Source organism: Cetorhinus maximus, chromosome 14 (genome assembly GCF_964194155.1).
Source record: "Cetorhinus maximus chromosome 14, sCetMax3.hap1.1, whole genome shotgun sequence".
Lineage (NCBI taxonomy): Eukaryota > Metazoa > Chordata > Chondrichthyes > Lamniformes > Cetorhinidae > Cetorhinus > Cetorhinus maximus.
This window is the reverse complement of record NC_135892.1, coordinates 8915126-8932946: the sequence shown is the minus strand read 5'-3', so window position 1 is coordinate 8932946 and position 17821 is coordinate 8915126. Positions and strand designations below refer to the sequence as shown.

Genomic DNA, 17821 nt, shown 5'->3' with positions numbered 1-17821 from the left:
ATTTCACACATATGGAAGGTTCGAACACAAATTGAACTACCCTTCTATTTGTACAGTCACGGGGGGGGGTTTAACTCTGCTTTTATATACATTTCTAGCCGTTTGAAAGAAGCTCGATTATTTCAGGTCTGCTCCAGACTCTGGTGGCGAAAGGGCACATTGCTGCTGGAAACCAGAAATTCCACATTCCTGCCTCACTCGGGGACAGGATCGCTATTAATCATTAGATTCCTACACAAAAGAGTCTTCTGCCCAGAAAAAAAAACTTAACACACCCTCTCAGGTGACTAACCCCACATACGCTCCTAGTTGGCATCCTGTGTTCCATGCCCTATAAACATGTCCTCCCACACACCAAATCCCTCTCGCCCATCCGTGCTCGCCGACTACACCGGCTCCCGATTAAGCAACGGCATACTTTAATCCTTGTTTTCAAATCCCTCCACAGCCTATCTCTGTCATCTCCTCCAGCCCCACGTCCTCTGTGATCCTGGCTGCTTGTCCACACCCAACTCCCCCGCCGATTTTAATTGCTGCACCACTGGGGGTTGGGCCTTCAGCTATACCAACCCTAAGCTCTGGAATTCCCTCCCCACACCTCTCTACCTTTCTCTCTCTCTCTCTCTCTTTCCTCCTTTAGGATGCTCCTTAAAACCTACTTCTGACCAAGCTTTTTGGTCACCTAATACCTCCTTATGTGGCTCGGTGTCAAACTTTATTTGATAGTGCCCCTGTGAAGCACCTCGGGGCATTTTACCACGTCAAAGGCGTTATATAAATCCAAGTTGCTGTTGGATGCTGTCTGCTACCACACTGGAAATCTTTCATCACGTATTGACTACTCTTACTTAGTGCAAGGAATCACTTCTGACATGAGTCATAAAATCCCGCTACACTGGTTTGAACATCTTGCCCTACTACTGTCACGGTTCACCTTGGAGCACTCCCCTTGGAGAGTGTTTGTAAGTACTGGGTAAGGGTCAGACATTTCCCCTAGCCTAGCTGATGCTCTGCATCCTGTAATCATTGGTTGCTAGGAATCTCTTCCTGTTACTAGAGAGAAGCCTGTGAACTTTCTGGGCAGGGAACACTAGGTAGGTCCATATTCTCCCGCAGTTTATTGTGGCCACTCCAGTCCACTCATCTGCCAGTCTCTCATTCCTTATGTTGATTGCTCCTTACATGGCAAATTACACAGAATGTACAACACCAGATACAGGCTATTTTGTCCATCTAGTACATGCTGGTATTTCTAGTCCATACAAGTGTGATGGATGTTCAAAGATGGAGGGAACTTTCGCATTTTTGCACTTACACGCCTAGCTCAGTTGCACGCTCAATACTGCTATCTTTTCATCCACGTAACTGGTTGGCACCCAGGTTACAGGTGTAACTGAGAACAGTACAGACGGCCCATCAGCTCTGCTCCTCCTCTCTGGATGAACAATCCGCTTCCCCATTTCGCTGCCATTTTTTTTTTCTTCTTCAAGTGTTTATCTAATTCTTTTTTGAAGGCTTCTTCTTCTTCTTCTCCTTCTGAGGCAGTTCCTCGGGATCGAGGGTGTCTTGCTTCCACTCTGGTTGGAGGGGTCCTGAAATGGCTGATAAGTCCAGCGTGCGATCTGCCGACTCTGCCACATGTGGGCAGGTGGTGCTTGAAGGGCTGGGTAGATGGATTGCTTGGAGGTTTATGCGTTGCCTCCAACGCCTCGGCTTCATCTCTGCACGTTGCCAATGAAGTCTCTCGCTATGTTCCTGAGGGTCGAGAGTCTTGGAACTCTCTTCCTCCGAAGGAGATGGATGCAGAGTCTTTGAATGTTTTTAAGGCAGAGCTGGATAGATTCTTGATTAACAAGGTGGGGGGGTGAAAGGTTATCGGGGGTAGGCAGGAACGTGGGGCTGAGGTTACAATCAGATCAGCCGGGATCTTACTGAATTGCTGGAGCAGGCCCAAGGGGCTGAGGGGCCTACTCCTGTTCCTAATTCGTACGCTCATAAACCTTCTCCATTTTGGGTCAGGTCACAAGCCACAGGGACTCCCATGAGTCAGCGGGGTTGCTTGGCCTCTTCAGGGAGGCTTTGAGGACATCCCTAAAGCGATTCCTCTGTCCTTCTGGAATTCTCCTGCTGCGGCCGGGTTCCGAGTGGAGCAGTTGCTTTGGGAGTCTTGAGTCAGGCGTACGAATGACATGTCCTGCCCAGCGGAGCTGGTTTCAGGTGATTAGCGGGGTTACTATTGAGTCTGTACCCGCCACCCTACCAGGCAGCACATTCCAAATCCTAGCCATCTGTTTTTTTTTTTAAAAAGAGGTTTTTCCTCTTGTCACCTCCGGTTCTTTCGCCACTCGCCATAAATCTGAGCCCTCTGGTGATCAGCCCCTGGAAACAGTTTCTCTTTATTGACTCGAACTAAACCCTTCATGAGTTTAAACAACTTAAAATGCAGAGGAAACATTGAGCCGTTAAAAATGCACTGCAGTGCTTCTCTGGAGCATAGTTTCCGCGGGAGATTGGGTTATTTTTTCTGGTGCAGAGTGTCCCAGTCACTGCCACACGTGGGCAGGTGTTGCTCGAAGGGTTTGGGTAGGCGGGCGTGTTTGCCGGTTTCTCTTGACGCGGAGAAACTGTGCAAACTTCTTTCCCTGAACGCGTTATTGAGCTGTTATAGGAATAATCCGTGTGGCGGTGGGGTGTCACAGATCACTCAGGGGATGGAATCTTCCGGGCCCCCTCCCGCTGGCGGAACCTTCCGGTCCCACCAAAGTCGACGGGCCGTTGACAGGCTTCACCGCATTCACCGCGGCGGGGCTGGGAAATCCCGGCCTGGCGGTCTGAGTTGCCGTGGTAACACACACTTTTCCATGCATGTTGTAGCCTGGAGCCGTGGATAGTGATTTGGAGAGGCTCCAACATTCTTTTCGTCACACTAGGGATCTCTCCCGTTCTTACCTCCTGCCGTTGGCGAGTATTGGAAGGGTTTGCAGGTTGGCGAGTATTGGAAGGGTTTGCAGGTTGGCGAGTATTGGAAGGGTTTGCAGGTTGGCGAGTATTGGAAGGGTTTGCAGGTTGGCGAGTATTGGAAGGGTTTGCAGGTTGGCGAGTATTGGAAGGGTTTGCAGGTTGGCGAGTATTGGAAGGGTTTGCAGGTTGGCGAGTATTGGAAGGGTTTGCAGGTTGGCGAGTATTGGAAGGGTTTGCAGGTTGGCGAGTATTGGAAGGGTTTGCAGGTTGGCGAGTATTGGAAGGGTTTACAGGTTGGCGAGTATTGGAAGGGTTTACAGGTTGGCGAGTATTGGAAGGGTTTACAGGTTGACACTCAACCTGTTTGGTCATGTTATGAACTTACAACTGAAGTTAGGTTGAATAACTTTTCTCCTGTGCTGTATATTCTGTGCGATTCTATTCGCATCATGTGCAAGACCTTGATCCCACTATACCTACCATGACATTTTCCTGCCCTTTCTACAGAAAGGTAGGAAAATATTTATTAAGGAGCAGGTGTTTACAGAGGAACATGCTCACTGTGTGGGTTTTTAAAATTCATTCATGAGATGTGGGCATCGCTGGCTGGGCCGGCATTTCTTGCCCATTCCTAATTGCCCCTTGAGAAGATGGTGGTGAGCTGCCTTCTGAACTGCTGCAGTCCCTGTGGTGCAGGTACAACCACAGTGCTGTTAGGCAGGGAGTTCCAGGATTTTGACCCAGCGACAGTGAAGGAACGGTGATGTATTTTCAGGTCAGGATGATGAGTGGCTTGGAGGGGAACTTCCAGATTGTGGTGCTCCCGTGTGTCTGCTGCCCTTGTCCTTCTAGATGGTAGTGGTCGTGGGTTTGGAAAGTGCTGTCTAAGGAGCCTTGGTGAGTTCCTGCAACCATCTTGTAGATGGTACACACTGCTGCTGCTGTGCGTCAGTGGTGGAGGGAGTGAATGTTTGTGGATAGGTTTCCAATCAAGCGGGCTGCTTTGTCCTGGATGGTGTCAAGCTTCTTGAGTGTTGTGGGAGCTGCACTCATCCAGGCAAGTGGAGAGTATTCCATCCCATTCCTGACTTGTACCTTGTAGATGGTGGACAGGCTTTGAGGAGTCAGCAGGTGAGTTACTCATTGCAGGATTCCAAGCCTCTGACCTGCTCTTCTAGCCACGGTATTTAAATAGCTGGCCCAGCTCAGGTTCTGGTCAACGGAAACCCCAAGATGTTGATAGTGGGGGATTCAGCGATGGTAATGCCATCGAATGTCAAGGGGCGATGGTTAGATTCACTCTTGTTGGAGATGGTCATTGCCTGGCACTTGTGTGGCACGAATGTTACTTGCCACTTGTCAGCCCAAGCCTGGATATTGTCCAGGTCTTGCTGCATTTGGACAAGGACTGGATCTCTCAGGTTCCTCCATTCCACTCTTGAACCGTACTCGCAGCAGCTAGAACACGGGCTACTGTTCATGAGTGAATCAGCCAAAGCGAATTGAACTCTATAACAGAAGATATATTTCAAAAGCACTTCATTGACTTTAAAGCTTTGGGACATCCTGTGGTCATGAAAGATGCAACATGAGTGCAGGGCTTTCCTTCATAGCTGTGGCTCAGCTGGTAGCACTCTCGCATTTGGTTCAGAAGGCTGTGGTCCACTCCAGCAGACTTGAGCACAGAAATCTAGGTGGACACTGCAGTGCAGTGCTGAAGAATTGCTGCACTGTCGGAGGTGCTGTCTTTCAGATGAGATGCTATAGTACACTGAGGGGGCCAGAAAATCTGTAGAACTCCTTGGGCTCCATGCCTGACATGGAATGTATGCTGTAAATATCAAGAGAATTGCAATTGTATAGAGACACCTAGAAGTGGGACAAACAGCATGGAGGCACGTTGAGAATTTCTGTAATTTTCAAGTTGGAACCTTTGTAATATACCTTTACAAATTTTATGAACAAAGTATATTTTTGGGGAAAAATAAATTCCCATCAGGAATTCAGAAGAAGCTGCTTTACCCGGGGAGTGATGAGAATGTGGAACTCGTCACAACAGGAAGCGGTTGAGACATATAGAAATGCAAATCTTTCTTTGGTTAGAAAGGCTTTAGAAGTATGAGAGAAAAGGAAATTGGGATGAGGAAGTAAAGGAGTGCACTCATGCTCAGTCTTAGGTTCTCTCTGACTGCTGGTGGAGGGTTTGGTGTTACCTTTATATCGTGGTGATAAGAACTAAATGAACAGTTAAGGTGTGTCCTGACTACAATACTACACAGTTTCACAATTACACTCTCCTGACTTGGCACTGTAGCTCCACTGTTTGCTTTGTTAATTGCTGTTCCTCATTCAATTCACTTAGTAAATGTCGAGGCCTCCCTGACCAGTTCAACACAATTCATTGTCTAAGTCTACGCCTCAATTTTTACTACGTCTAGTGCCTTGCACGTCGTTGTTTACAAAGTATTACCAGCACAAAAACAGGCCATTCGGCCCATCTGGTCCGTGCTGCTGTTTATGCTCCACATGACCCTCCACCCACCCCCATAGGAGTTAGATGAGGCAAGTTCCAGAGCCCGTCCCCTCTCTCCCCACCCCAGCCCCTCCCCTGCTCTCCCCATCCCCCAGTCTCTCCCCCTCCCCCAGTCTCTCCCCCTCCCCCAGTCTCTCCCCCTCCCCCAGTCTCTCCCCCTCCCCCAGTCTCTCCCCCTCCCCCAGTCTCTCCCCCTCCCCCAGTCTCTCCCCCTCCCCCAGTCTCTCCCCCCCCACCGCCCCAGTCTCCCGACACGATTTTGTGTTGACAACACTCCTTTACAATTGGAGTCACGATGACTGCGCCCCTTTTAACCTGTTTTTGTGTTGACATTACCATTTTAACAGTTTCACGATGATAACGCACTTCCAATACAACAAACACGGGATAAATGAAAGAATTTACTTACTATTATTGGCCACAGTATATTTTACTATAATCTGTCTTTTCCACAATGTCATCTCGAGGGGTTATCACTGTTTTGTAGAAGAACGCAAGTCACTCGGTTTTGCTTTACTTCCGAGTGTGACTTTAATAGAGAGGCAGGGGGACGTCCTGGTCTCTGTCAATGCTCAGCTATGCTGGGGCGGGCCTATTAAGGGCTGGGGTATTTGCCTTCTAATCTCCCCTCAGTCCCTGCAGTGAATTGCCTCAGGTGTGGGCTCCTTAACCGCCATCATATCCAAAACTCTGCTTCCAACGGGGGGCCAGGGGACGAAATCACGGACCCCAGTGCTTTCCCAGTTTCCGGGCCGCTTATTCCTTTCCCCCAGCCTCCCTCCTCCACCCTGCTTTAACTCCCCACCCTTAATCATACATGAGTTTTTTTCCCCTTTCAAGATTCACCAATCACTTCACTAAACAATCACAGAAAGGTCCCAAGTAAAATGATAACGCCCATTGTTGACATCTGGTTACAGGTATCATCCGATCTGGACGTTGGGGGCTGGGACCTCACTCTATACTTTTATAAAACGATATGATCATCATGGCTAATTTATAATTTAAAAAAAAACCTGGACAAAGGCTTTAACATGACTGAAGCCATGTCTGGCCATGACTCAAACAAAAGGGATGTTCCAGAATTCAGAGAAGCTGACACCTCTTTACATCTAAAGAGATGCTAATGACCCCCTGTGGCTGCAGAGGCCAAATTCCAAGGAAATTGTACCAAATCCATTTACATTACAGTTCTGGCTGATGGAGACAACCAGTCTGCTAGGACAAAGGACCTTTAAACCCCTTTTGAAATCCTTAATGGTTGAAACATTACCAATCCCAAGAAGCCAGACTAAGGAATATACAACCTTTGTCCAAGCCAAAGTGGAGAGGTGGGAGTCACATGACCCCCACAAGCTGGTGGAACAGGTAATATTTCCTTGTGGGGCTGCCAAGCTCAGACTGACATTGTCCATCTAGCAAGCAGCAGCTCAGAAAAAAAGGGCTCTTGTCCAGGTTTGAATGCCTGGCTCCCCACCTACACTATTCCCACTGGAACCTCTGAACTTATGTATCAGTATCTACAAGACTAATTCATCTCTATGTGCTTATCCAATTGTGGAAGTCATCTCTACTGGAAAAGTGAACTATCCAGCATCAGTCTTCGCCCTGCTGTCTCTATGAAAGAATATACCATTAGGCTTTGATTCTGGACTCACGTGAAACAATAATTCTTATTCCGTCTGTGGTCTTTGCCCTATATCTCTTTCTTTTCTCTATTACGCCTTTACTGAATGAATGAAAAGGAGGCCATGTTGCTACCTGCTCATGTCTGAGTGTATGCAAACAAACTAACCCTTTTAGTTCATTCTATCTCGAGTTCACTGTGCGGTTATTAATAGAGAATTGGATCACACCAAAACTGTGGGGTTGGAAACTACATCACGGCTTATAAAGGGGGAAATCAAAAATCAAATACACTTTTCTGTCTACGGATGGGTGGTGAGAGGAGAAATTGGGACTGTTTAAATTTAACACCACCCTTTCCATAACAATGTGCAGCATGGGTCATTAATATTAAGAGCAGCAACGATATAGTGCAGTGTTAGTTTGTGTGCACCCTATAGGTGATCCCACCATGACTATTAAACAAATCAGAAAGTACAAATTTTACTTTACCAGCATTGTGCAGTATGGTTAATTTGACAGGAAAATATCCCAGTAGTTATTTAGAACACCATGCAGATGATAACACTAATTTTGGTGACAGCCTCAGCCCTCAATAACATATTCTGCACATTACACCATATGGACACGGTGACAGTGAATTCATATCTGAGGGAAAGATTTAATACTTACAACCCAGATAAACTGCACAAGGTATTTTCCATTCTATAGAAGTAGAAGACGACTTTCTTCTGCCTGGGTGCATGACATTATTCAACATAATTTTTTCATACAAGGGGTGTATTGGATTCCATTTTATCAATAATCTCAGAGGGTAGAAAGGTCAAATGACACCTGAGCGACAAAGTGGAATGATTGAACAACATAGGTCTTCACTGTCAGTGAGAAGCGTTGGAGCCCTCAGGTTTCTCTGTGCAACACAGCTTTTAAGAGGCCAGAGGACAAAGACTGAATGGTTCACAATTGTATCTGTGTTTTCCTGATCAGCAAGTCTGAAGACTCTGCTGATTGTTGCTTCCCACTACAATATATTTTCAATATCTCCTACGTAACACAAGTTTATCACAATATTTAATACCTCAAAAAACTCATAAAAAAGCATTAAGATAGAGTGGGATAATAGGTAAGTAGACAAAAGGACAAGATTGAAGTCAATGGAAAAAACTCTTGAGAATCATGTGCAGTGTAAAACAGGTTACTGAGTCACTATGAGCTTATTACACACTCCGGCCCTGACAATTTCACCCTGCAAAACCTGCTCACAGTAAAGTTCCATTAGCAGCAAAATAAACAGAACTCTAGCCATTATTCCGCTCTCTGTCTGCAACATAATTGTGGATGACAAAGGCCATCAAGCTCAGCTCATCCCATCCATCCAGAATGACATGTAAAATTATGTATTAAGAGCAGGCGTAGGCCATTCGGCCCCTCGGGCCTGCTCCTCCATTTGATAACTGTCTACATTATACCAGTGGCTACAACTCAAAAGTATTAAATTGCGCGTAAAGTGATTTGGGACATTGTGAAAGGTGCTCTGGAAATGTAGATTTTGTCTTTCTTTCATTACACCTGCACGCAGTAGACAGAGTGACTCTAGCGACGGTGAAACTGGAGACATGATGCTGATTCGCTCAGGATAGTTAATCACAAAGTAATCAACTGACGTTGGGAAAGTGGCTACAAACAAATCACTACATTTACAAAATAAATTCAAATCTGTAGCTAATCGCCCCCCCTAACTCCCCCTAACCTCCCCCCACCCAGCCTGCACACAACCTCCCCCCACCCAAACTCCCCTCGAACATTTCCCTCAACCGACCCCCAGCGCCCCCTCCAACCCTCACTCCAGACACCCCCCAAAATCTCGCCAGCGTCACCTACAACCTCCCCCAAACCCCAATTCCAAACTCTCTCCCAACCCCCACACAAACCCACACACCCACCAACCCCCCCAACCACACCCACCCAACCCCCCCAAACACACCCACCCCCCCAACCCCCCCCACACACACACCCAACCCCCCCCACACACACACACCCAACCAACACCCCCCCCACACACACACCCAACCCCCCCCACACACACACCCAACCCCCCCACACACACACACACCCAACCCCCCCACACACACACACACCCAACCCCCCCACACACACACACACCCAACCCCCCCCCCCCACACACACACACCCAATCCCCCCACACACACACACACCCAACCCCCCCCCACACACACACACCCAACCCCCCCCACACACACACACACCCAACCCCCCCCCCCACACACACAGACACCCAACCCCCCCCACACACACACACCCCAACCCCCCCACACACACACACACACCCAACCCCCCCCCCACACACACCACAAAAAACACCCCCCCCCCCCCACACACACAGACCACCCACCCCCCCCCACACACCACACCCCCCCCACCCCCAACCCCCCCCCCCAAACCCACCCCACCCCCCCCACACACACACACACCCCACCCCCCCCACCCCAACACCCACACCCACCCCCCCACCCCCACCCCCACCCACCCCCCCCCCACCCCCAAACCACCCAACCCCCCCACACACACACACACCCAACCCCCCCACACACACACACCCAACCCCCCACACACACACACACCCAACCCCCCCCCCCACACACACCCAACCCCCCCCCCCCCCCCACACACACCCAACCCCACCCCCCACACACACCCAACCCCCCACCCACACACACCCAACCCCCACCCCACACCCAACCCCCACCCCACACACACCCAACCCCCCACCCACACACACCCAACCCCCACCCCACACACACCCAACCCCCACCCCACACACACACACCCAACACCCCCCCCACCCCCACACCCAACCCCCCCCCCCACCCCCAAACCCACCCAACCCCCCCACACACACACACCCAACCCCCCCCACACACACACACCCAACCCCCCCCCACACACACACCCAACCCCCCCCCCACACACACACCCAACCCCCCCCCACACACACACCCAACCCCCACCCACACACACACCCAACCCCCCCCCACACACACACCCAACCCCCACCCCACACACACACACACACCCAACCCCCCCCACACACACACCCAACCCCCCCCACACACACACACCCAACCCCCCCCCACACACACACCCAACCCCCCCCCCACACACACACCCAACCCCCCCCCCACACACACACCCAACCCCCACACACACACACACACACCCAACCCCCCCCCGACACACACACACACCCAACCCCCCCCCCACACACACACACACCCAACCCCCCCCCCACACACACACACACCCAACCCCCCCCCCCACACACACACACCCAACCCCCCCCCCCCACACACACACACCCAACCCCCCCCCACACACACACACCCAACACCCCCCACACACACACACCCAACCCCCCCCCACACACACACCCAACCCCCCCCCACACACACACACCCAACCCCCACCCCACACACACACCCAACCCCCCCCCCACACACACACACCCAACCCCCCCCCACACACACACCCAACTCCCCCCCACACACACACCCAACCCCCCCCCCACACACACACACACACACCCAACCCCCCCCCACACACACACCCAACCCCCCCCGGACACACACACCCAACCCCCCCCCACACACACACACCCAACGCCCCCCCACACACACACACCCAACCCCCCCCCACACACACACACCCAACCCCCCCCCCACACACACACCCAACCCCCCCCCCACACACACACACACACCCAACCCCCCCCCCCCACACACACCCAACCCCCACCCCCCCACACATACACCCAACCCCCCCCCCCACACATACACCCAACCCCACCCCACCCCCATTCACAGTCCATCACCTTAGTCTTCGTTGTCTGGCTCCAGGAACTCTCATTGTCTTGCCCAATGCGGCCTCACCCCATCCCCTCTTCCTCCAGCCTCACGACTCTCCGAGATCTCTGCGCTCATCAAATTCTCTCCTCCTCAGCTCTCCAATTTTCCCCACTCTACCACCGGTGGCCGTGCCTTCGGCTGCCTGGGCCCCTAAGCTCCGGAATTCCCTCCCTGAGCCCTCTGCCTCTCTTTCCTCTTTCAAGGAGCGCCTGAAAAACCAACCTCTTCGACCGAGCCTTGGTTGGCCCGTCCCAACATCACCTTACGTGGCTCAGTTTCAGCTTCAGCTTCTGTTCAGTTAACGCTCTTGTGAAGCGGCTCGGAATACTTTATTACCTTGCAGGCGCTAAATAAACGCACATTGTTGTTGGCGTGGTTGCAGACCAACGTGGAGGCGGTCCTAATCAATCAGGCGGCTGGAGCGGGAAGAGGTTCCCCCCCCTTCCCTGAACGCCCTCAACCATACAGTGCAGAGCGAGTGGATAAAACAAGATGCACGACCCTCCTCAACAACGAGGTCTCAAAGTCGATGAGGCGCAAGTCACTGGAAACTGAGCAAAAAATGCTGTATGTATGGACAATATTAAAAGAAAGAAGTCACATGAACACCACCACCTCCGGTTGAGGATGTGAAAGGCGCTTATGTAAACTCAAATTTCCTTGGCTTGTGAGAGGTTGTTCTGGTCCCTCTCCTGGTGGAATAGGCCCCCCCACTAACGACCTCTACCTGGGTTCGCTACTACCAAAGAGCTAAGCGGCCACTCGGGTGAAGCACGAAACCACGTTGCAACATCAGTCACCGCTTTCAACACTTTTAAACAGAAGAATGAACAAAATAGAATGGGGAAGCTCAGGGAACATTAGAAAACATCATTGACAAACACATTGAGAAGTATCTTCACCGTTGCATTAAACGTCTAAATTCAGGCTTCGCGGAAGACGGAGGGGATCGTTACCTTTTGCTCCTTTCTCTCCTGAGACGCGTGACACTTTTCCAGGCCGCACGAACGCAGGAAGTCCCTTAAATACCCAAACAAGGTTACAATCCCGTAGCCCATGTAAGTGAGGACGGGGACATAGATCGGAGGCTGCTCAAAAGATTCCGAGAAAATCTTCTTGTAGGGCTGTGCTGTGGACTTGCCATTGTACTGTGGGTAAAGAACCAAAGTGAAGATTTGGTTAGTGCTGGGTCAGACTCCCTTCATTTGCAGACTGTGCTGTGAGACTTCGCCTCACGAGGATCAGCTATGGGTCAATGACTCTAGCTAATCAAACCTCTGAACAGCTTTCCCTTATTTCAAACTGCTTCAAATTAGGGGGAAGGCAGTGGTGTGGTGGTATTGTCACTGGGCTAGTATTCCAGAGACCCAGGGTAATGCTCTGGGGGGACCCAGGTTCCGATCCCACCACAGTGAAATCTGAATTCAATTAAAAACCTGGAATTCTGATAAAAGCAAAATACTGCGGATGCTGGAAATCTAAAACAAAAATACCTGGAGAAACTCAGCAGGTCTGACAGCGTCTGCGGAGAGGGATACAGTTGACGTTTCGAGTCCGATCAGAACTAAGACATATAGAGATGAGATGAAATATAAGCAGGTAGAAGGGGGTGGGACAGGAGACACTCCTTTGTCCTTTTGTCTATGACATCTTTGGCAGTCTCTTCTTGGCCTCCACCTATCACTGGCCCCCTATCGAGCTCTCCTGTCCCACCCCCTTCTACCAGCTTATATTTCATCTCATTTCTATATGTCTTAGTTCTGATGAAGGGTCAGACGGACTCGAAACATCAGCTGCATCCCTCTCCGCAGACGCTGTCAGACCTGCTGAGTTTTTCCAGGTATTTTTGTTTTTGTCCTGGAATTCTGATGATGGCCATGAAGCCATCGTAGATTGTGGTCAAAACCCATCTGGTGATGGGTCGACGGGTATCTGCCGTCCTTGACTGGCCTGGGTGTGACTCCAGGCCCACAGCAAGCTGGTTGACTCTTCAATGTAGTCACTTAAAAATACCGTGAACAGTTCTGGTGTCAATATTCTGAAAAGGATTATACAGATACTGGGGAAGATGCAGAAAAGATTCATTCGAATGACACCAGAACACATCAGGAAAAATTGAACAGGTCGGGGCTCTCTATCTTTTTTTTTTTAAAAGGCTTCAAGGTTTGCAGGAGGTCCCAACTAGAACCCATAAGTACAGTGGTTACAAATAAATCCAATTCAGCAGAAACCTCTTAACACAGAGGGTGGTGACAACATGGAACTTTGCTACCACAGCAAATAGTCAAGGCATTTAAGGGGAAGCTGGATAAGCACATGAGGGAGCAAGGAATAGAAGGATGTGCCGATGGGGGTGGGATGAAGAGGGGGTGGGAGGAGGTTTGTGTGAAGCATAAACACCAGCATGGACCAGATGGGCCAAATGGCCTGTTTCTGTGCTGCAGTCTGTTTTGCAGGGTGGATTAGAGCAAAGCATCTATTAGTTTCTCGTTTTCTCCCACCCTTCCTCTAGTTTCCACAGACTACGCCAAATGGTTGGGCGCAAAGTTCCGCTGGACTTGGCTACGTTGTTCCTGGGTAACCTGTAAAGTGAGGACAGGGATCCCAGTGACGACTCACTCTCTGGATGTCCTTCCCTTTGGCTAATATTCCCAGCCCAACAACCTTCTGGGACATCTGTGCTCCTCCACGCCTGGCTTCCTGAGCATCCCTGATTTTAATCACGCCACCACTTGGGTGGCCGAGCCTTCAACTGCTTAGGCCCTAAACTCATGTGGAATTCCCTCTCTAAATCTCTCCAGCTCTCTATCCCTCTCCCTCTTTAAGACGCCCTTTCAAATCTGCCTCTTTAACCAAACTCTTGATTACATGTGCGAGCAACTCCTTAATGGAGCTCTTTCAGTGTCAGGGGTTGTTTATCAGCGCTCCTGTTATAAAACCTTGCCCCATTTTACTACAATGGAGGTGCTATATAAAAGCAAGTTGTTGTTGGCCCGCTCGAGACCAGCTTACTGAACACAAACCAAGGCTTCAAACAGTGACCTTTGAGTTCTGCGTCTCAGCCCTCACGGTCACCAGGCTTAAAATAATCTCGTAACTCAAACAATTATTCTTCAAAAAATTTTCGGCTGACAAGAGGGTGGCCGTTCAGCCCATCGTGTCAGTGCCAGCGCCAGCTCTTTCGTACTTCTCCCACTTTACCATAACTTGCTGAGCAGCCTGAGCCAAGCTGGAGTTTCTGTGTGACGAGCCTGTCTCAGTTCTCTGGCTCTGCAGCGAGACACTGCGTCGTTCATAAGGTTTGTTTATTTTTAGACGCCCAGCAAGTTCTCAGCAGTGAGGCAAATTGAAACCTATAGTGCCCATCTAAAAATAAGTACCAGCACTGTGAGGAACACCGTCCCTCTGTGACACCCTGGGTCCACTCCTCAATCACCCCCAACAGCCCCTCGTCGCTAGATGACACCTTTCCATGCAAGCGCAGGAGATGTCATACCTGTCACTTTACCTCCTTCCTTTCTCACTGTCCAAGGCCACAGAGGCTACAAGCAGGTGAAACAGAGACTGACTTGTGCTTCTTTCAGTGCTGTACACTCTATTCGCTGTTCGCAACGCGGCCTCTTTGACAGTGGGGAGACTAAACGCAGGTGTGCTGAGCCCCTCCGCTCAGTTTGCAAGCGTGACCCCTGACCTTCCGGGTCGCCCGCCATTTTAATTCCCCACCTTGCTTCCGCTCTGATGTCCCCCACCCTCGGCCTGCTGCACCGTCCCAGTGAAGCCCGACGTAAGCTCGAGGAAAAGCACCTCGTCTTTCGATTAAGGCGCTGTACAGCCCTGCCGGGCCACGCGCCAGAACTCAAGAATTTCAGATCATAACCCCTGCCCTCATTTTGTCAGACAGCAGCTGTTCCTGCTGTCCGCCATTTACACCTCCTCGGGGCCCATCCTTTGTTTCTTTACCCGTCCCATCACTTTTTGCCTCGCGCCATCGTCCTTTCCGACGTCTGATCTTTCCTGACTGCCACCCTATCACAGGCCTACCACCCCCCCTCCCTGTTTCCAGCCTCCGCACTTGTTTTAGACCCCGTCACATCTCCAGCTTTTCCCAGTTGCAACCAAAAAAAAAATCCTCAGCCTGAAAGGCTGACACAATTTCCTTCTCCTCATCACTGACGCTCCCTGACCTGGGTGTTTCCGGCATTATCCAGTTTTTATTTCCGATCTCCAGCCTTGGCGGGTGTTTTGCTTTTGAGAAAAGGTCACCACGTACAACCCTTGGGTTGATGGGAAGGCTGGGGGCATTTTAACGTCTCCTTGATAAGAATGAACTAATAACTTAATTGACGGGATAAATGTTAATTTTATTTTTACATGGAGAGTGGTTAGAAGGTGGGTGAGATGAGTCGTATAGATGCACTAAGGGGAAACTAGATAAACACATGAGGAATGGAGGGATACGATGATGGGGTGAGATAAAGAGGAGAGGGAGGGAGGCTAGTATGCAGCACAAACACCAGCACGGGCCGAATGGCCCGTTTCTGTGCTGCACATTCTCGGTAATCAGCTAACACGCGAGGAGGAATTTGCGAATGCCTGATTGTCTATTAAAAAAAACTGAACAACGGAAGGACTGACTCAGACCACCAGTTTGGCATTAAGTGTCGGTGCAGGAATCTTCCCTCCTACTCTGACTGACTCTTGGAGCTGAGAGATTTCCCACTGGGCAAGGAAGCACTGAAACACGACTAAACGTAGACATCAGCAATAATTTGGATTTTAACACGATAAAACGTCCCGAGGCGCTTCACCGGAGTGTTAGCAAACAAAACGTGACACCGAGTTACCAAGGAGATATTGAGGTAGGTGACCAAAAGCTGGGTCAAAGGGGTAGGTTTAAGAAGCATCTTTAAAAGGAGAGAGAGGTTTAGGGAGGGAATTCCAGAGCTTAGGGTCCAGGCATAGGGTGGAACAATTAAAATAGGGTACACATACAAAAGGCCCGAATCAGAGGGACGCAGGTATCTTGGAGGGTGGTACAGCTCTGCAGGGGATTACTGAGACAGCGAGTGGAGCCATTTGAAAGCTAGGATGAGAATGTTGAAGTCGAGCTCTGCCTGGGCCAGGAGCCAATGGAGGTCAGTGAGCACAGGGGTGACTGGACGAAGGGGGACTTGGGGCAGAGTTAGGGGGACACTGACTCAAAGAAAAAACACACTAAAAACAAACCGCAAACAAATGCTGAATTATTTTAAACACCCTCCTGTTAAACGACAGCATCTCCAACGCTGAGTAAATCATCTCAAATCATTCCTTAAAAATGTATTTACAAACGTTATTTACAAAGAGTTCATTATCTTCCCCCCCCCACCCCAACAACACAAAATTACAACGATGTTGAATGAAACAGAATACACTCCGGAGAAAACTTGTTTTCAACAAACGTGACTCAGGACGATCAAACAAACAGCAGGTTATTTCTGTTATGTCTTAAAAGATCCGGTGCCGGACCAGGTAACACCCAAAATAGGACCTGGGGGTCCCCGGGGTAGGACTGGAGGCCCCCCCCCCCCCCCCCCCCCCCCTCCCCCCAGCTCCAACAACACTTAAGAAGCTCGACACCGTCCAGGGCAAAGCAGCCCCGCTTGATCGGCATCCCATCCACAAACATTCACCCCCTCCACCACTGACGCACAGTGGCAGCAGTGTGTACCATCTACAAGATGCACTGCAGGAACTCACCAAGGCTCCTTAGGCAGCACCTTCCAAACCCACGGCCACTACCGTCTAGAAGGACAAGGGCAGCAGATAGTTGGGAACACCACCAACTGGAAGTTCCCCTCCAAGTCACTCACCATCCTGACTTGGAAATATATCACTGTTCCTTCACTGGGTCAAAATCCTGGAACTCCCTCCCTAACAGCACTGAGAGTGTACCGACACTACATGGACTGCAGTGGTTCAAAAAGGCAGCTCACCACCACCTTCTCAAGGGCAACCGGGGATGGGCAATAAATGCCGGCATTTTAAAAAAATCCATTCACAGTAAGTGGGCATCGTTGGCTGGGCCAGCATTTATTGCCCATCCTTAATTGCCCCTTGAGAAGGTGGTGGTGAGCTGCCTTCTTGAACTGCTGCAGTCCATGTGATGTAGGTGCTGTTAGGAAGGGAGTTCCAGGGTTTTGACCCAGTGACAGTGAAGGAACGGTGATATATTTCCAAGTCAGGATGGTGAGTTACCTGGAGGGGAACTTCCAGGTGGTGGTGTTCCCAGCTATCTGCTGCCCTTGTCCTTCTAGATGATAGCGGTCGTGGGTTTGGAAGGTGCTGTCAAAGAAGGCTCGGTGAGTTCCACCAAGCATCTCGTGGATGAATAATAAATTTCACAGCAGAGTGGATTGGGGCCAAACACAGAAGGGGAGTTAGTCGGGAAGAGGGGGCGGGGACAAAACAGGGAAAGGGGGTTGTTGAAGGGGATTCCAACATCTCAACGCAGGCGAGGTTGGTGCTGGGGGGCGCAGGTTGAGAAAAGGTGAGGTGTAATTGTGACGACCAACAATGCATACAGATACGATCAGGTATGATTTACAAACGAGGATTGTAATGACTCCAACATGGCGCACAATTCCCGTGGAGGAAATTGTTAGGATGCAACATAAATAGGCCAGAAACATAGCATCCTAAAGGAGAATTACACAGGCTTATACACTTCTGTATCATAACCTGCTTCAAAAGCAAAATACTGCAGATGCTGGAAATCTGAAATGGAAAGAGAAAATGC

The 17821-nt window shown here is 50.2% G+C and overlaps 1 protein-coding gene across 1 annotated transcript in view; it reads right to left on the bottom strand.

The window, feature by feature from the left end:
* Positions 1 to 17821, bottom strand: part of sptlc3 (serine palmitoyltransferase, long chain base subunit 3) — a 115833-nt gene that overhangs the window by 80016 nt on the left and 17996 nt on the right. The window contains exon 2 of the mRNA XM_078556462.1: positions 12000 to 12191. Within this exon, the coding sequence (XP_078412588.1) occupies positions 12000 to 12191 (192 nt within the window). The remainder of the gene's footprint in view (positions 1 to 11999; positions 12192 to 17821) is intronic.